The following is a 17,523-nucleotide window of genomic DNA, read 5'->3' on the forward strand; positions in this document are numbered from 1 at the left end:
GAAGGCCCTAGGCTTGCACGCAAGTCGGCCTATTAGGAGCTCATCTCATATTCGTCCATGGTGGGCAGCCATCACTGTTGCACGGTCTGGCTCGTGAAGAAAGGCAGGTTGAGGAACCGTCTAGCTCGCCACCAGTGGGGGCCAAAATCTACGAATGTGAGGTCTCTGAGGATCCGTCTAGCTCGCCGCCAAAGTGGGGGCCAAAATCTGTGAATGCGAGGTCCTGGCCAGTCGAGCTCCGTGAAGATGCAGTACTTAGAAGTCCCCGTACTTAGATGTTTAGGTAAGTTTCGAGACTCGCATGTAAGTTTATGCAGGCCTGTTGTGCTACTAATTTTAATTGTAAAAATGGATGATTTTGATTGTGTTTAAGAAGATGCATCATCTGAAGAGATGTCTTTCTTGAAACACAGTACATAAGAATTGATAGAAGAAGATGTTTATACATTTCTTTAAACTCAAATTCTGGGTATAAATTCCACCTACCTACTGACAAAACTGAGGGATACACGAGACAATATAGGAATTAGTTGATTAGATAACAACTCAATAAGGACCAATTGAAGTATTGGGAATGCATAAATCTATGCTTGAAGATGTCTTCAATTAGCTAATTGTAAGCTATAATCTGACTTGACTGTTGAAGCCACATCAAATAAGAGCTAATCATAACATGTATATTAGCACAAGATGGAAATCCAGCTTGGTACAAGATGGCAGCCAGTTAAGAGTAAACTTCAAAAAATTCCAAAACTCCAAATTTTATAAATTTTGAGACTTGGTGGAACTATGGCATACACGAATTATGAGACTTGGAATGGCTGTAAGCCAATGCTGTCCCATGTAAGAGTTTATGATTTCATGGTATATGGTTTAATGCAATAGCAACTTTGACTTAGAGAGCAAGGTATAGAACTTGAACTTCTCTCATGGATGGGAAAAATAATCAGTAAGAGCATATGCATGTTGGATATACAGCTACTAAAATCCAAGCATCTCTTTGCATCATTTGATGTGCAGGATTAGTTGAACTATGTTGATATAGAATAGATTTCAGATAGAACTACTTTTCTAATTCTCAATTCTAAAAGTTCTTTCCCTTCCCTTCAGAAGCAGGTTAGATTTTAGGTGGAGTATTTGACGAGAAAATGAAAGCGAATTGATTAGAATAAGGTATGCCTTCCTTCAAACCATTGACTAAGTACTTTTTTCATTTTTGAATCACTGTATGGCACAGTAAGCTATGGCATGTCATTGAAGTAGTTGTCAAAAGATTATTGGTCTTCATCAGATGGGAAAAACACAACCTCAAATTCCTTGTTCTTTTCCTTCAACTGATTATAAATGGATGCCAACACTGGTGTGAATCTTTGATACGGTGGGCACCAATGTGCCGAAAAGTACAATGCAATAATTTTGCCTTCTAGATCTGCAACTTTGACTTGTTCTCCATTCTTTCCAATCACATAATCCTCTTCATCATGGACTAAAAGGATTTGCTAATTCTGATTCTCCAATATTTCCTTTGCAGCTTTATGTAGAGCATCGATTTGCTCATCATTTGTAGCTTTATGTAGAGCATGGATCTACTCATCATTGAAAGAGAATGCCTTTGCTCCCCATTTCTCCAACAAATGTATAATCAAATATGAAATGCCAAAGAATCAGGACACAAAGGAAGTAACCACAAATGCTCAGGTGAGAGTTTTAAGAATTCTTCTTGTCCTTTTCTTCAACATGGTTTTTTAAATAGTGGATCAAATTTGAAGAGATGCAAAATTGATTTGATTCTTACGAGGACAAGTTTTGTAGTCAAATGTCTACAGGCATCAAAAGTGGTGGTTTTGTTGGTCTACTTGAAAGAGGTAAAGAAAGAGTTCATTGCCTCCATTTATGAAGGCAAACCACAACAACTACTTGAAGGAAGGGACAAGGCATTCAACGTGTAGTTGCAAATGAAGACAACTTGTAACTAGGTTGGGATTGCCAGGTACTTTCCTGCTTAGGGGTGGTCTAATGAATTTTTTTAGTGAGTATGTTTGCTCCAATGATGCATTGAATTGTTGTGTTTGAAAATTTAGAGCATTTCTTTCCTCTCTCAAGACTAGGTGGTAAACTTCATATAGTTTATGAAGTGGTTTGAGAAACATTTTATGTTGTGTAGAGTATGGTTTGTTGGCTACATGTTGGTAGGGTCTTTTCCCACTATTTTGGAGCTTGTGGTAGCATATGAGCTTGAGAAGAGCTTCTGGGTTGGGAGTAGCTTCAGAGAGACACTTGACATCAACAAAGCTTGGGCAGTTGTTCCTTTGTATCGGGTTTTCCTAGCTCCTTGGCTTCTCTTTCCCAATCCCCCCCAAATGGCCTTGGGAGGCCTTGTATTCATGCTGTGATGTTAGCTTTCAGCTCCAGTTATGTTGTTGAGCCCTTGATTGTTCTTTAATGGTTCTGAATAATACAATTAGCCACACTTTATTTTGCCCGAAAAGGTTGAAGTGGTGGGTCAAGAGGCATTAAGTGGTGGGCAGGAAAGTCAAAGACAGAGCGCGAGGAAGGAATAACAAGCAGTGAGCTAATGTATCATGTATAGAAATTTATACACTAGAAAGGAGGGGGTGGGTCAAGTAAGGATGGGTACGGCAAGCTGGGAGGGGTTGCCTTATGATTTTGTAAAACACTATTGATAGGTTTTTCTATGATTCTGTAATATTATGTGGTGTTAAGGTGTAACCAAGGAAAAGTTTTGTATGTACGAGTGTATAAACAATGAATTTGGTTTCTTTATAATGCTATCAGTATACTAACTCCAAAATTTGCAGCCATCATGTGAAGGATTGCAAGCTGCAACTTTACATGGTGCTGATTTTAACTCTTCAAACAGGTTATGGATGAGGGAGTAGCAACACATCATTTGAAATTATTGATCCCTAAATTTCTCAGGTACCAATTTTCACCAACAAAAATCTTAATTTTGATGCACAATCACTATCAAAACTTTGTCTAGGATATCAAATAACAACACAGTGCATGCATTTCTCCTTTGAAGCACCCCCTATCATAGGCCCTGTCAAAAAGCATGTGGATAGACATGTTTGGGAGTATAGTCATCAGTGCAAATATCACTAGTAGCAATGGGTAAGTAAGCGAAGGGCTGTAGGCTCATGGTGACACGTGGAAGAAGTAGGAGATGTATTCAATAGAGATCACACTGAATTCCATGATGCACAAAATCTATAGAAGCAAAATAAAAAATGATCCCTTTCGTATTGACTTCTTGGAGCTTAATGAATTAATAAGAATCATTGGGCATATTGGATTTGAAGGAGTGGCTTCCTGAGTTTCTTGAGACAATCTAAGGATTGGTACTTTAGTTCACCTTGGATATTTAATAGCTAAGACCAATCTAACTTCTTGTGGAATATGGCTTGCTTGTAGGACATTTTTCATCGGCATCATCATTTCTAATAAGAGTATCAATGTTTAGCTAGCATTTGAACAAATCAAGGAGTATTTCTTGTGAATATTTATCTAATCTTTTAGAAGAAGCCTATGCGCACTTGAAACCTCACTACTAAGAGGCTTGTTCTATTAGCAACTTTTTCATATGGAGTTAGAGTGGTCATGATAGTAGGTCTTCTAGACACATGCAACACCAACAAGGTGCTTGGAGGAGAGGAAGCATATCAAACCCTCGATTGCCACCACAAGGTATGTATCCTTATGAAGGAAATTCATAGAAGGTACAATTGTTGCTACTTTGGTGCTCTTACATTAGATGCACCTCTTGCTACTTTGGTTGTAGCAAGGCCAATAAAAGGCTAGATTGGTTGAAGTTTGAGCTTGATGGATCTGTATGTTTCATCCACCTATTTAAACAACTTGCTAAAACATTGAAAATGAAGAATGTAAATTCAAGGTTTTGATATCCTATTTACATATACTGGTAAGCTAAATCAATTTGACTTGGTATGATACTTCAATCTATTGGATTCCTATCTTGTGGGAAAACTCAACACTAGCATATGTGTTTGGTAAATCTTATTGTTTGAGAGTCTAGATAGCATTTCATATTCCCACAAGAGTATGCATTGATTTGGATGGGCATTACATTTATCCCGATTAGTAAGTATGATACAATATGATTCCATGAGCAAATAATTTAAATGTCATTTCATTATTTGTCTTGTTGTGGATAGGATACAGGGTTTGAAGCATACAACCAATACAGTAGATCTATATTGTGGAGCTATGGGAGATTGCAATGATTTTAGGATCAAAGGGAAGGAAGTCTGCTAAAAATGGTAGGTCTTCTCTTATTGCTCTGAGCTTTTTTCGCTATGTACATGTTTGAGCCTTTTGATATCCTTGTTGATTGTAAGCACAAAACGAATCTCGAGACAACATTGTTGCTGAAGCAGCAAGGATCTAGATTTCAAAAAAAAGGAAGGGAGGCTTAAGAAGAGCTAACAAGACTTGATTTTTTAATGGTGGAGCAGATCCGAAGAGAATGACAACTCTAGATCTACCTTAGGTACTGTAGAACATGGTGAAGTAGAGAGAATGTAGTGTTCAAGACAACTTTTTTAGTGGATTCAATCACAATTCTATTGCTAACAATACAACATTGTAAATAAATCGTGATTAGTTTTCTTAACATGATATATTGGTGTGATAATGGCTTGTATTAATGGTTTCGTCTAGTTTTCTTGTATAGGAAAAATTTACTATATCTATGGTTTCAACTAGTTTTCTTATCTAGGAATATTTTACTAGATCATCAACTAGGAATTTTAAAAATATTCTATATAAAAATATTTTACTAGATCACTAACTTGTAAAGTGTTCAACTTCTACTAGTTGAGACTTTTTCTAGATACTTTGATAAGTATCTAGAAAATCTCTCTTCTTTTACTATATGGAAACATGTTTAAAGCTCCTTGTGATCTCCGGACCTTCTACTATGTCTTTCTCACCGGCATCACCGTTGGCTCCTCCCTCCTCCCCATCGCCCCCTCCGCCTTCCAAATCGACAGCCGCACCGTTATCCTCGACTCCGAAGTCGCCATCTCCCGCCTTCCCCCTCCTGCTTATGCGGCTCTTCACACCGCCTTTGTCCGTGAAGTCGCGCCCCACCTCGGCCACGCGTCGCCTGTTGACACTGGATCCTTCCTCGACACCTGCTTCGACACCACCCACACCCAGCTACGTGCTCAACCTCTGCACGATCAGCCTCTCCCTATTCCACGTGTCGTGCTTCACTTTGCAGGTGGCCTCGACCTCGAGCTACCTCCCTCCAATGTCCTCGTCTGGCTAGACGACTGGGCGAGCACCGCGGACGGAAACCCCCCCTCCACGAGGAAGCTATGTCTCGCATTCGCCCCTGCCCCTGATGCCATGTCCTTCTCCATCATCGGCAACGTCCAATAGCAAGGCTTCCGCATTCTCTACGATGCAGCCGGTGCTAGGCTTGGTGTCGCACCGCACCAATGCACCTAGACTCTCTAATTCATTGCACACCTTACTGGCTTCTCAGAGTCTCTGCCGAATTGTCGGTGGAGCCTTGTCCTCCTTCATGTAAACAGAATATTATTTCCAAAGAAAGAAAAGTTCTGACATTCTTTCTAAAATCGAATATCAATCCTGCTCATTACCTGGCTTGATAGATGGATATGAGTTCTCATTCCTGCTGATCAGGTGGAATGGAATGGACGATGTGTGGGTCTATGTAGATTAATGTTGGTGAAATCTCGTTCTCTCGCTTCGATCTCGCTCCTACGCTGCACCACTAGAGCTATATATACACAAGGGACTTTTAGTCAATCCCTATATAGGAAATCTTGTAAAATGTAGGAAAATATTTCCTATATGTGTATGCATGTATTCCCTATATACAACTAGGGAATGACATTCCCCACATCTAATAGTAGGGAATTAAAGGTCAATATAGACTATTTCTTACGTTATGTCAAAATTCCCAATATAAGTGTATACAAGAACATGTTTGGATTAAAAACCTTATAGGTTTTCATGCATGCCTCGCATGAATTGGTCTATACCTCATGGTTAATTTAAGAGCAATAGTAAAATACTCACCCTTGCAAGCTTGGACATGCCAATGTAAATATAATCCTGGTCAGGCACCCTATGAGCCTTTGGTGAGAAACAATCAAGCTTTTGAATTGTTGTAGTGTTTGGACTAATGACCTAGATGGTTAAAATGATTTGATTTTTTTGAGATATCCTATTGCTCTTTCTTCCTTTTGCATTTCTTAAAATGGCAGGATACATACGTTGTATACTCTAGATAACTCAAACAACCTTGGGATCTCCTAGTAGGGCCTCTTATGGAGGACTAACTTTTAGAGGTCCCTAAAATGTTGGAGTTACACTCTATGACTATTATAACCATGAAAAGAAAAATACAAAATGCAACGCAACATAGCTCCATTGTGATGGCTTAGCTGATAGTCATGGTGATAGAATAATTCTCCAAATGAATGTAAGGCTGGAGTTATAAGTGTGGGTTGGGGCCTTAGCCATAGACAAGAACTCCACTTTTTCTTCTTTATCACAACTTAGTCTAGAGGGACAATGTTAGCAAACATCCATTTTTTAGCGATGTCCATGTAGTTCGTAAGGGGTCTAAGCATAAAATTAAGACAAAAAAATTTGCCATTTGGATTGATGCTCTAGAATGACTAAGGGCCATTTTATATTCATTTGGGGACAGATGTGTGCAACAAAGCTATTAATTGAGGTAGCAATTATCAAATGGGGGATAGAACTATCTTAGTGTTGTTGAATTTGATAAGGAAGAGGTGTTTGGATAGCTTTTTGTGGTACACAAAAAAGGAGTGGCTAGCTATTGGCAGCACCGATCAAATGTATGCAAGTATCCAGACAAATTTGAAAGAAAATGTGCCCAAATCATGTTTGATCTACCTTTTATTGCTTTTGGTTTATGCATTCTAAGGTGTTTGTTTGTATGGATGTTCATGAAATCTTCCTAAGGTAGCAACTTTTCTCAAGCTGATGAGGTCCACAAGTTAGCTTTCCCTCTTTACATCCATAACCTAATACATCCAACCAAGAGAGCACCATTCCAAGTCTATTCATAACCTAGTATGTCTAACCAAGATCATAGAGAGAACCATTCCAAGTCTACTCACAAATCACGCTTGTTATCTTGTAGGGGCTAAAATCTTATCCAACTTACAAGTATAAAATGTATATAATTCGAATATAGTGATGAGAATACATCTCACACGATGCAATTATCAAAGATGCCACAAAGAGATTTGAATTACACCAATCAAAATACATCATAGAGAAAAAAAATGGTTGCACACAAAATAGGAACATAGTTTGATTCTAGTTATGGCATGTGAGCTTTTGGACGACTTGTGCCTATGTGTTTTGTGAAGAGTACCTCAATCACTTCAATATTATAGTGTTAGGAGATAAAACAAATCCCATAGAATTTCATGTACTAACGGAGACCTGAAAAGCAATCGTGTTTATTCAAGGTAGATTATGTGCGCTTGGATCTACTTTAATTTTCTAGGAAGAAAGGACATGAGAAATGGGCAGTTCTATTGGTATAGTTGCTCCTCAATCTGCATCCAATGTATTCAATAGTCAATTTTTTGCATGTTTCTACTAATATGTAAATAACTAAGGTATATGTTTCTCAATTGAAGCTTCAATAGTTTGTCAACCTCTTGCCAGTTGTATGATAATTCCACTATGCATCATCAAGCCACAGGGTCCTAAACAAAACAAATAGGGGGGACCTACTCCTGGAGAAGCAAAGAAGAAACAAATTATGGTGGGCCCATGAGAACCTTGAGTAGGGGTTGCTACTATCTTTCAAGGAAGACAAATGATATTTTGGATCTACATCGAGAAGAAAACCATGGTACAGAATGTGGCCAAATCGTGAAAAGAGGATGATAAAAAGAGAACCAATGATTATAATAAATAATCAACAAAAGGGTAGACAATGTCTTTTGAAAGCAAGACAAAGGGAGTGTTGCAACAAAATCAGCTTGGGCTTCTCATTGCACACCTTATTGGCTTCTCAGAGTCTCTGCCAAACTGACGAGATTATGTGATGAATCCAAGCGCATGCTAAAAACATAGATTGCTGATCTGAAAAATGCAAGCCTGATCAACAAGGCGGGAAGAAATACTTGTAATCATTAGAAAAATTGTAATTAGAACTGAGATCCTATAATCTAATACCATGTGAGAAGTGGTGTAGCAGAACAAAAGCATAGAGGAGTGCTAAAATAAACTAATAAACACAAGACGAAAAAATAAAGAAATACTGCAAAGAAAGAGAAATCAGAGAGGTGCTCGGGAAATGGAATCCACATACCAAACATGAGAATGACACATACAATAGTGAGTCACAACCTACGTGACCATCGGCATTGGCTCCTCTCTCCAACTAGAAGATCACCTAAAAATTTATGATGATTGAATGAAGGAAGAGGAGCCATAAATAGGCCCAAAATATTTCAAATATGGTTGTTTGTTAGCCAACAATAAATGCATAAATAATCACTACGATGACCACCATACAATGCCTAAAATACAAAGTAATAAAAAGCATAGCCCAATCTTACACATGAACTGACTAGAGTAGATCAATAACACTTCTTTGCATATTACAATCATGGCAGAGGAGGTTTGGAATGTTCTACATGCAATTTTTTGGCATGCATGAGCACTCCAACAATATGTAGAAGATAAGGTGGGCTACGATAGGCCTTTTTAATCAGTCTTAATCATGGTTTATAATATCCTTACCACATTCTTGTGCCTATACATGTTTTTGTATTCTAGAGGGAAATGCATTGAACCCAAAGACACATGGTTTTTCTCTTACGAGCAAGTCTAATAAGCTTTTCAATGGTTGCAATGTGACCTTCGCTAAGAGTTCCACTTGAGGACCGTTTTCTTAGTCTCAACTTTTCTCAAAATACAATGGATATTTTACATGCAATCCTAACCTATCACTCTTGTAACCTAATGTGTATAAGGGAGGTGAGGCATGTAAGCATTGTATAAGCAATCATCTACCAATCAATCGAGTTTTCTTGTGCCATATGCTACACCTTATATCTAGTGGATGGTATTCATCTAGGCTAGATGTAATCCTTTTGAGGTAATGTGGTCATTAGAGAACCTAACTGTAATTGATTTTTGGAGTTCATAAGGGACTACATTACCAAGGATAACTTCAAGGGAGGCACATGCCTAAGGGATTGTTCTTGACTTCCTATGATGAAGACTAGATTCTCTACATACGTTTTATATATCCTAGGAACTTCTAACACTCGTGGTGTGGCTTAGGAGCTACTATGAGTTGTGGGCAAGGCACCAACTTGGGTGACTCTAGTTTCATCTCATCAAGAAGCAATTGGCCTTGTGGTTTAAAGTACCTTAAGACTCTAGGCTATGGTGTTGGATGTCCTATATGCTTTGAGAACCCAATAAATGTAGATGGAAGGAGATAATGGATCTTTCAACTTAAGGTATTTTTCAAAATCTTGTTGGACTCTAGGCTATGATGGCCTTAGGACTCTTGATGCACCTATCTATATGTAGAAAATGGTTTAAAATAGTACTTGAAAAATCTATTATGTTAAATTCACATGATATGCATATATATTCATAAATGACCCCTCGAGTTCTTGCCTAGATTTAAGTTGTTTAAATAGATGTGCATGTGTACATTGGTAGGTGCAAAGTATTTAACTTACAAGAGGTGGTATGGATCTATTTGAGGGTTGATGTGGATGTGTAAATGGTAGAGTTCTATGAGATAGGGATAAGGTGTAACAAACACGGATGGGTTATACACCTATATATAAGATGCAAGTGTATATGCCCTATTAGAAGCATAAGAGCCTAATACATGTGCATTTTCACCTTGAACACTCATGGAAACAATATAAGGGATAGTGGGCCTAGGGTATCTATGACTTACCCACAAGTTCAAAATAAGCTTTGCATCGAAGCAATGTGGATAGTGATGCCTTTTGATATCAATTATATGACACAAAGTGGCACTACTAAGGCTCTCATATTGTCCTAATGTGCACAAAAACATGATCAAGACACACGTGCCTTTATAGAGTCATGTTTAAATAGGCATTAAAATTAAAGTAGCCATTTACCCAAACATTTAACCAAAGCATTTAGAGACGTTTAAGGAGATGTTTACATATGGGCTTATTTAGTTTTTTAGTGTTTAAGCTACATATCTAAATACAGACAAATCATGAAACTCTAAATAATGCGTACCATCTTGGATCTAAATAGCTAAAATAATAAATAAGATCTAAATGACCAAATACAAAATTTATGCAAACCACTAATTCTTAAGATATTGAAAGTGAAGCAAACCTTGCATCTTTGAAGAATAGGGTTCCCTTTGCATTTTAAAGGCTTCATTACCTTGATCACCTCTCTCTATTGGAAAGGCCACCCTCGGACACCTAAGTAACTTTAGTCCCACTCGAACTCGCACAAGTCCACCCGAACACTCAAACTCAAACAAGTCCACTTGGACACTCTAACATTGGGACAAGTCCACTCAGATACTCGAACTCAAACAACCTCACTTAGACACACAGATGAGCACCACTCATCTGAGTCTGAATCTTTGATCACTCAGATGATCACAAAGTCCCCTTAGACAGCCGAGTCTAGGACTTGGATAGGCAAACCTACTACTCTGAGAAGTTGTCCAGAACATAATTTTTAAGAATTTTGACCACTGCGTGACCTGCTCATGTCAACATCTAGCTAGCCCTGCAATCGAAGTTTGAATTCAGACATTCATATGAGACCGTAGAGCTCATTTTCACTAGAACTTTAATGTAACAATCATGGAGTGATTTAAACTACCAACCACTGGCTACTTGCTCCTTAGTAGAGACTCAATTCGACTGCCTGGGGTTGATCACCCATCAAACTATGTATCAAAACCCATGAAGAACCCAAAATTCATAGCTAGGAGTAATCACGATTCATGCGAAAGAGCTACAAGTGCATGAAATTGATGGGTAAAAGTGTGGATGTGATTGATTTCATTGAAGGTTGCATCGTGCATTAGAAACACTTCAGTGCATGTGAAAATTGGAAAGCCTAAGCACAACTCACATCGAGTTGCACCACTTAAAAGCATAAGTGTATATACTTATAGATTGATTGGATTAACAAGGAATACACTCAAGGGGATTAAGCTGAGAAATAAACGCACTAGTAGGAGTGCAACCCAAGAAATCACACGAGTGATTCAAGACACCAAAGACACTATCTTGGGAAGATAGAACCATAAGACCGTTGAGGGAAGGACTAACCAAGATTAGAGGCACATGCCTAGTCAACCTCATAGAAATACTAGTGGTTCAAGAGACAACCACCATGGTTGGTACCAGTTCAAGCGAGAATGACCTTGATCTTAATGTAGTAGGGGTACTCGGATGAAATCCAGTGACTTATCACATAGTATGACCAAAAAACAAGGATGACACATCATGAAAGACCTACAACTAATATCATAATCGATCTTGAGAATGAGAGGAGTCTTGGAAGGATCACACTACAGCACATAGTGAGGTATAACCAGGAGTAACATGCTTAGAGGTCATGTGAGGAGAGAGAGATCAACAAGGTTCACAATATACTAGCCATCTCAAGTAGAAATAGAATGGGAGGAAATGCCAATAGAGAGAGAGTCTTAGAAGTTGATCTTACATTGAGAGAGCTACTCATGAAGCTATTACTAGACAATACTAGTGCCGAGCAAAGTGGAGTAGCCTTGGTAGCATTATCGCTAGTTGGAGTTACCTCAAATACGAAGAGCCAAACAAAGATACCCATAGTTGCCAAGCAACTTGACAAATATCAAGCAAAAAATGACCTTTATCATTTCATCAAGCAATTTGAGTAGGTGTGCGAGGCTAAATTCCACTCAATGGGCGTAACCATTCGATCTTTGCTCAAGAGACAAGGAACATGGCTTATCATTCTAAACAATATCAAATGTAATAATTTCAATGATCTAAAGGATCTCTTTATCAAGAGATTCTCAAAGGCAAGATACTCTGACACCCATCCCCATAAACGTCATGGCACGAGCCTAAACAAAGCAAGCTAGTATTTCATTACCTAGATCTGGTAACCTGGATGCAGTCTCAATAGGAAAAAAGAGTCAACGAAGGAGAAGGAAGAGTAGTGATGCAAAAATAACTCTCAAATAAAGAGTGTGAACACTTTAACAAAGAGAAAGTAGGTTATTAAAGGAAAATAAAAAACATGTCGTCCTAAGATGAGGGAGAAGGAAAGCCTAAGGTTGTGGAGAGTACCTTGATCCCAACCAGCAACTAACGGCTATGGATCCACTTTCTCTGAGTTCATAGCTCTTTGCTCTAGTGCATCCATCTGGTTGTATATCTCTTCAAACTCTTGCGACAATTCAGAGGCAAAAAGTCCTTTTTTGGGCTGATAAACCCACTCTCTGAATGTCTTTCACGTAGCGATACTGTAATCCTTCAGAACATATTCATTTTTTAGCACTTTTTGAAAGCATCCTAGTTAGTGTCCTATACAAAAAAATCTGTAACCCTAACCCGCAAAGTAGGCGTGACAAGCCATAAGAAGAATTCACTCTAGTTATTCAAAACTCCAAAGAAGTGCATCTTGCTTTTAAAGGATTTAATGTAGGCTGAAACATTCTGGCCATCAAATAATTTTCACTCACTAACCACAGCCTCGATCGCGTTGGTCACACCATGCGTATGCTCCTGTTCTTGATGCAACAATTGTTGTTGATCCAACTGCTGTTGATGCAACTGTTGCTACTGCTATATAGATAATTCCATGTGTTGGTTTTGCATCATAATGGTTGAAGAAAGAGTTTGTAACAAAGTCTTCATCTCATTGGTTGAAAAGAAAGAGACTGTTGATGATGAAGGTGAATTATTCAAAGAGTCTCCCATCTCGATGATGATAAGCGACACTTTCACATCGGGTTCACCAAATATCGCATGAAATAATACATGTGGGAGTTCATGAAAGTCACTCGTTGTAGAGATTCTATGCGAGATGGGATTTTCTAGTACAAATCCAAAGCTTAATCAAATCAAAGCATGAACATACACTTTACATCCTTGAATCCATACTTCAACAAATTTTTAAAAAATGCATTTTCAAAGATAATGGCACAAGTCCATGAAGTTTTTCTAAGTCAATTATGGTGGCAACCAGTAGTATAAACTACTCGAGACGGTGTAAGCGATGACAATGGGGGCATGAGGGTATGTTGGAAACACAACCGAGAGATGATCCACAAGCTAGCTCAAAGTAGGGTACTGTGTACTTGTACATTGCAGTTTACTCCTTTTGCTGATCATAGTAATGATGCTATCGATATTGTTGCCTCCTTTGCTGACTACAATGATGATAATGATGATGTGGCTTGATTCAATGATTCTTGGAATGATGATATGTTAGGTGGACTGGTTCAAGGTGATCTCTACCAAGCGCCATTGGCTTTAGAAGCTTTCCTGTATCCATTTCTTTATTGATAGCACCTCCTCCTACAATTGTATGTCCTTTGAAGCTTTGTCTATATCATTTTCAAGATTTTTGTTTTAAACATCTATATTTTATATCAGTGAATTGATGAAATTTTAGTGTACAATTCCATCCACCATGGGAAAGGCCTTTTAGAGTACAATTTCCCATCCATATGTATATTGGCAAAGCCACTACAACATCTTATCCAAACTAGTAAGGTTCATTCACGCTCCTTTTTATGCAGGTCCACGACTTGTTCCACTAGCAATTGGGTCTGCTTGTTACAAAACAAGGTCAAAAGTACATAGCCGGCACTGCAGAAGCCAATCAGTTGAGTGTCTTTGCCCCCCTGTGAGATCGTCCCCTCCTCCTTGGACTAGTTATAGCGTGCCCATATATCAATCTTCGTCCAATCCGTAGCACATGGTGTCCAAAAATCTCGTAGCTTTTCTTATAAATGCTTAAGAGTTTTAAAAGCTTTTTCCCAAAGCTATTCTCCTTTGTTGCCTTCCTATCCCACTGATTAGGCCTCCATGTCATCTTTGTTTGAGAGCAACCATCAACTTACTACACATTGCTCCAAAATGAAGAGTAGAGTTCTAGACAAGCCTCATTGCCTCCTTAGATATCTTGCAGTTCTTCTTGAAGATTGTTCCTTTAGCACACTAACACATTGTAGTTTGTAATTGCACATAAGCTTGACGTCCCCCAAGATTCACCAATCATCTTCTTACTTATCAAATTTCATTCTTGAGTCATTCTAATCTAGCATAGTACAAGGCCTTGTTGTTTTCTGTATAAGCTCTTCATATTTTCCAATTGGCATTTCCTCTTAATCCATTGGCTTGAAGTGTAGTACAATTGGAGATTCTGCAAAATTGGACGGCAAAGGATTGCTTGCATAGTCCTTTCCTTCAAGGTCATGCTTCTTGCATTTCTACATTTTCTAAACTTTTGTGAAGGCCCATTCCATAACAATATGTTTTTTTAAATATCCTCTCAGCTACATCCTTCTGAATTTCTTCAATTAGAGAATTGCTTTCCAACCTTCATCATTTAGCAAAGCTACAGTTATCTCCTTGCTCATAGGATCAACAATTCCCCTCCACCAAGCACAATATTTCTATGCAACTCCTTGTGAATATTATCATCATACTTCATGATAGCATTTTATGTGGTCTTGTAATTACCAATATCTCCAATTTGCGAGAGGATTTATAATCTTCTTTGATGCATTCGATGTAGTTCATATGATACCCAAATAGTATCCTCTTTAAGTATTCAAAAAAGAGAATTCATATAACATGAAGCTCTAATAGAATGTCCAATAAACATTGCTCCACCATAGTGGGAACCCTTACATTGTTTCTTGAAAGATGTGAATACTATCTTAATTTCTTGCTTCTTGTTTTCCTCTCTCAATTGTCAACTTCACATTGCCATCACTTCCTCCTTTGATTCATACATCGTGTCCTAATAGAAATATATTTTAAAATAGAACTTTGTGCTTAATCATTCATGATTTAAAGAAGACATACAATATGAAATCCATTCTATGCAACCAATCACGTGATGCTCACACGAAAATTATGGATGCATCATAGAACTGTGACTATCCTATCTACATGTGCTCATGCATCATGCAAAATGAAAACAAAAAGACACACACAACGGAAATAAAATTCCTAATGATGCTGACTAATGAGTTTAAATTTCTGGCAAAAAAAAACTCTGCCCTCAGGTCCGCAATGGTGGACGCGCAATGGCACGACAACGCAGGAGCCATCTGGAGAGGAAAAGAAGAGAAGATAGAGGAGAGAGGGTATATAGAGAGGGAATACAACAAAACTAGCAACAAAGACTTCATGAAATGATAGTTCACATGTAGTGTAACCAGAATGCTAATAAAAAACAAAGTCCAACTACTACAAAATGAGGAAAAATCAGTCAACAACCACCAAAAACAACAAAAACGACCTGTTTAAACAATTTCCTAGCCATGGTTAAGGAGAGAAAATAAAAAACACAAGCTCGTTGAGCATTTAATGCAGCAAACTGACGAGATTATGCACTAAATCCAAGCGCAGGCTAAAATCGTAGGTTGCTGATCTAAAAAATGCAGGCGTAATGAGCAGGGCGGGAAGAAAGACTCGTAATCAGTAAAAAATTTGTAATTAGAAATGAGATCCTATATTCTAATACCATGTCAGAAGTGGTGCAGCAGAACATAAACATAGACAAGTGCTAAAATAAACTACTAAACACAAGACAAAAAAAAAAAACTGCAAAGAAAGAGAAATCAAAGAGGTGCTCGAAAAATGAAATCCACATACAAAACATGAGAATGACGCATACAACAGTGAGTCACTAGCTACGTTGTCATGCCGCTATGCACACACTATGTAAAAAAATCTAGAGTGTGGCTTCCTTTTAGATTTAGAGAGCCAATGCCATTTTAGACATTAGTGTTAGTGTCCACGGTTCAAAAATATTAGATTTTAGTCAATTTTTAATATTCTAGATATTATCTCTTGTAAAAACTCTACAAAACTATAGACAACTTCTAGATTAAGATGATATATAAAAGAAAGCATGTAGCTTTCAGCTAAGTTGAGAGGATTTTATGTAAAAAGAGAGATTAGCGAGATCGCGCGACGCGCGATCGCTGTTTTTAGGAAGTGAACAACACTTCGAAAGTGGGAGATGAAGAAGGAGTGATCCGGTAAGATTTTGGCCTAGTGTTATGGTATTTAACCTCCCTTTTGGAGCCATTGAAAGGATCAGATTGGCGATCCGAGCACCATAGAGGAAGGTATTATTTTGTATATGTTTTTATCTATTAGAGTTATATTTTCTCATAATGTTGAAAGAAACTGACAAGCTTCATCGATGTTAGTATTCTTCTATATTTTTTAATTCTTTTTTGAAGTATTCTTTTACATCTTCAATCTCTTCAAACCCCTTCTCTTCCGTCTACTCCTCTCCTTGAATCTACCTTCACCCTGCTGTCACTTATCTTCAAGAATTACTTGGCTTGAAACCTTCAACCCTTCTCTTATCTCTACCATCTATGGAGTGTAAGCTCTTGAACGCCCATACATTCTTCTCTTGCCAAACCCCTGTGGTAACCTTCAATCCTATGCACTACCACATTGGTGAACCAGACGTGAAGGCTGGTGTAAGAGAACTCTAAGATGGGGGATTCTTCAGGAGATACTCTATAACGATTGGTGCGCCTACTGCAGTAGACTCAACAACAACAAATCCAAATGTTACAACAACAACAACAAAGGAAAGAAGAAGAGAAGATTGATTCCACAGCTATCAAGGCCCTAGAAGAAGTTGGGCATGAATTAAAACAATGTAATGGTCAAAATGTCTATGTTTTCATTCATTTGTATGTTGAGAAAATGCTCTTTTTTAGTGTACCGCAACATGCATGGAGCCGTAATTTTGCCAGATTAGCCAAGCATGGTCTTCAAGAAAAAATCCATGGTCTTTTGCAACGAGATGCAGGTTGGGCTACATTCAAAAAATCCCTACGCGAAGAATTCTTCTTAGGACTCTGGCCTTATGACGAAGAAAAGTTTCATTGAATGGGTTGAAAAACCCAACAAAGGTTTAGCTGCAACAGCTCTATACTATGAATTTGAAAGTAAATTTGGACAACTTGATGCTAAAGACAAAAAAAGTATGGAAGGTCAGAAGATTGAATTATTCCTTAAGGCTGCAGATCCCATTCTGCAAGAAAAGCTTGCTAATCGCCTAGAAGATGCTACCTCCGAATCAGGAGTGAAGACTGCATGGACAGATGTTACTGATACAGTTAACATGATCACTTGAAGAGAGCGTATGTGACTAAGATTGGGCTCTACTTTAACTTCAACAACTCCAATGATGGAGCTTGTTTCACCTTCAAAATCCCCT

General features: G+C 38.2%; 2 protein-coding genes across 2 annotated transcripts in view; both read left to right on the plus strand.

The window, feature by feature from the left end:
• The first annotated feature begins 4,923 nt into the window (after positions 1 to 4,923).
• Positions 4,924 to 5,427, plus strand: LOC148032320 (protein ASPARTIC PROTEASE IN GUARD CELL 1-like). The gene has a single exon (XM_087683914.1). It carries the CDS (start codon positions 4,924 to 4,926, stop codon positions 5,425 to 5,427), a length of 504 nt encoding a protein of 167 aa, XP_087540040.1.
• Positions 5,428 to 5,449: 22 nt separating this feature from the next.
• LOC148032321 (aspartyl protease family protein 2-like) overlaps positions 5,450 to 17,523 on the plus strand; it is a 56,177-nt gene continuing 44,103 nt past the window's right edge. Inside the window, exon 1 of the mRNA XM_087683915.1 lies at positions 5,450 to 5,574. Coding sequence (XP_087540041.1) covers positions 5,450 to 5,574 — 125 coding nt within the window. The remainder of the gene's footprint in view (positions 5,575 to 17,523) is intronic.

This window comes from Lygodium microphyllum, chromosome 8, assembly GCF_053477565.2.
Source record: "Lygodium microphyllum isolate KBCC chromosome 8, Lygodium_microphyllum_v1.1.10, whole genome shotgun sequence".
Lineage (NCBI taxonomy): Eukaryota > Viridiplantae > Streptophyta > Polypodiopsida > Schizaeales > Lygodiaceae > Lygodium > Lygodium microphyllum.

Coding starts and splice junctions, on each gene's coding strand:
- LOC148032320 (XM_087683914.1), top strand. CDS start 4,924: ATGTTTAAAGCTCCTTGTGATCTCCGGACCTTCTACTATGTCTTTCTC.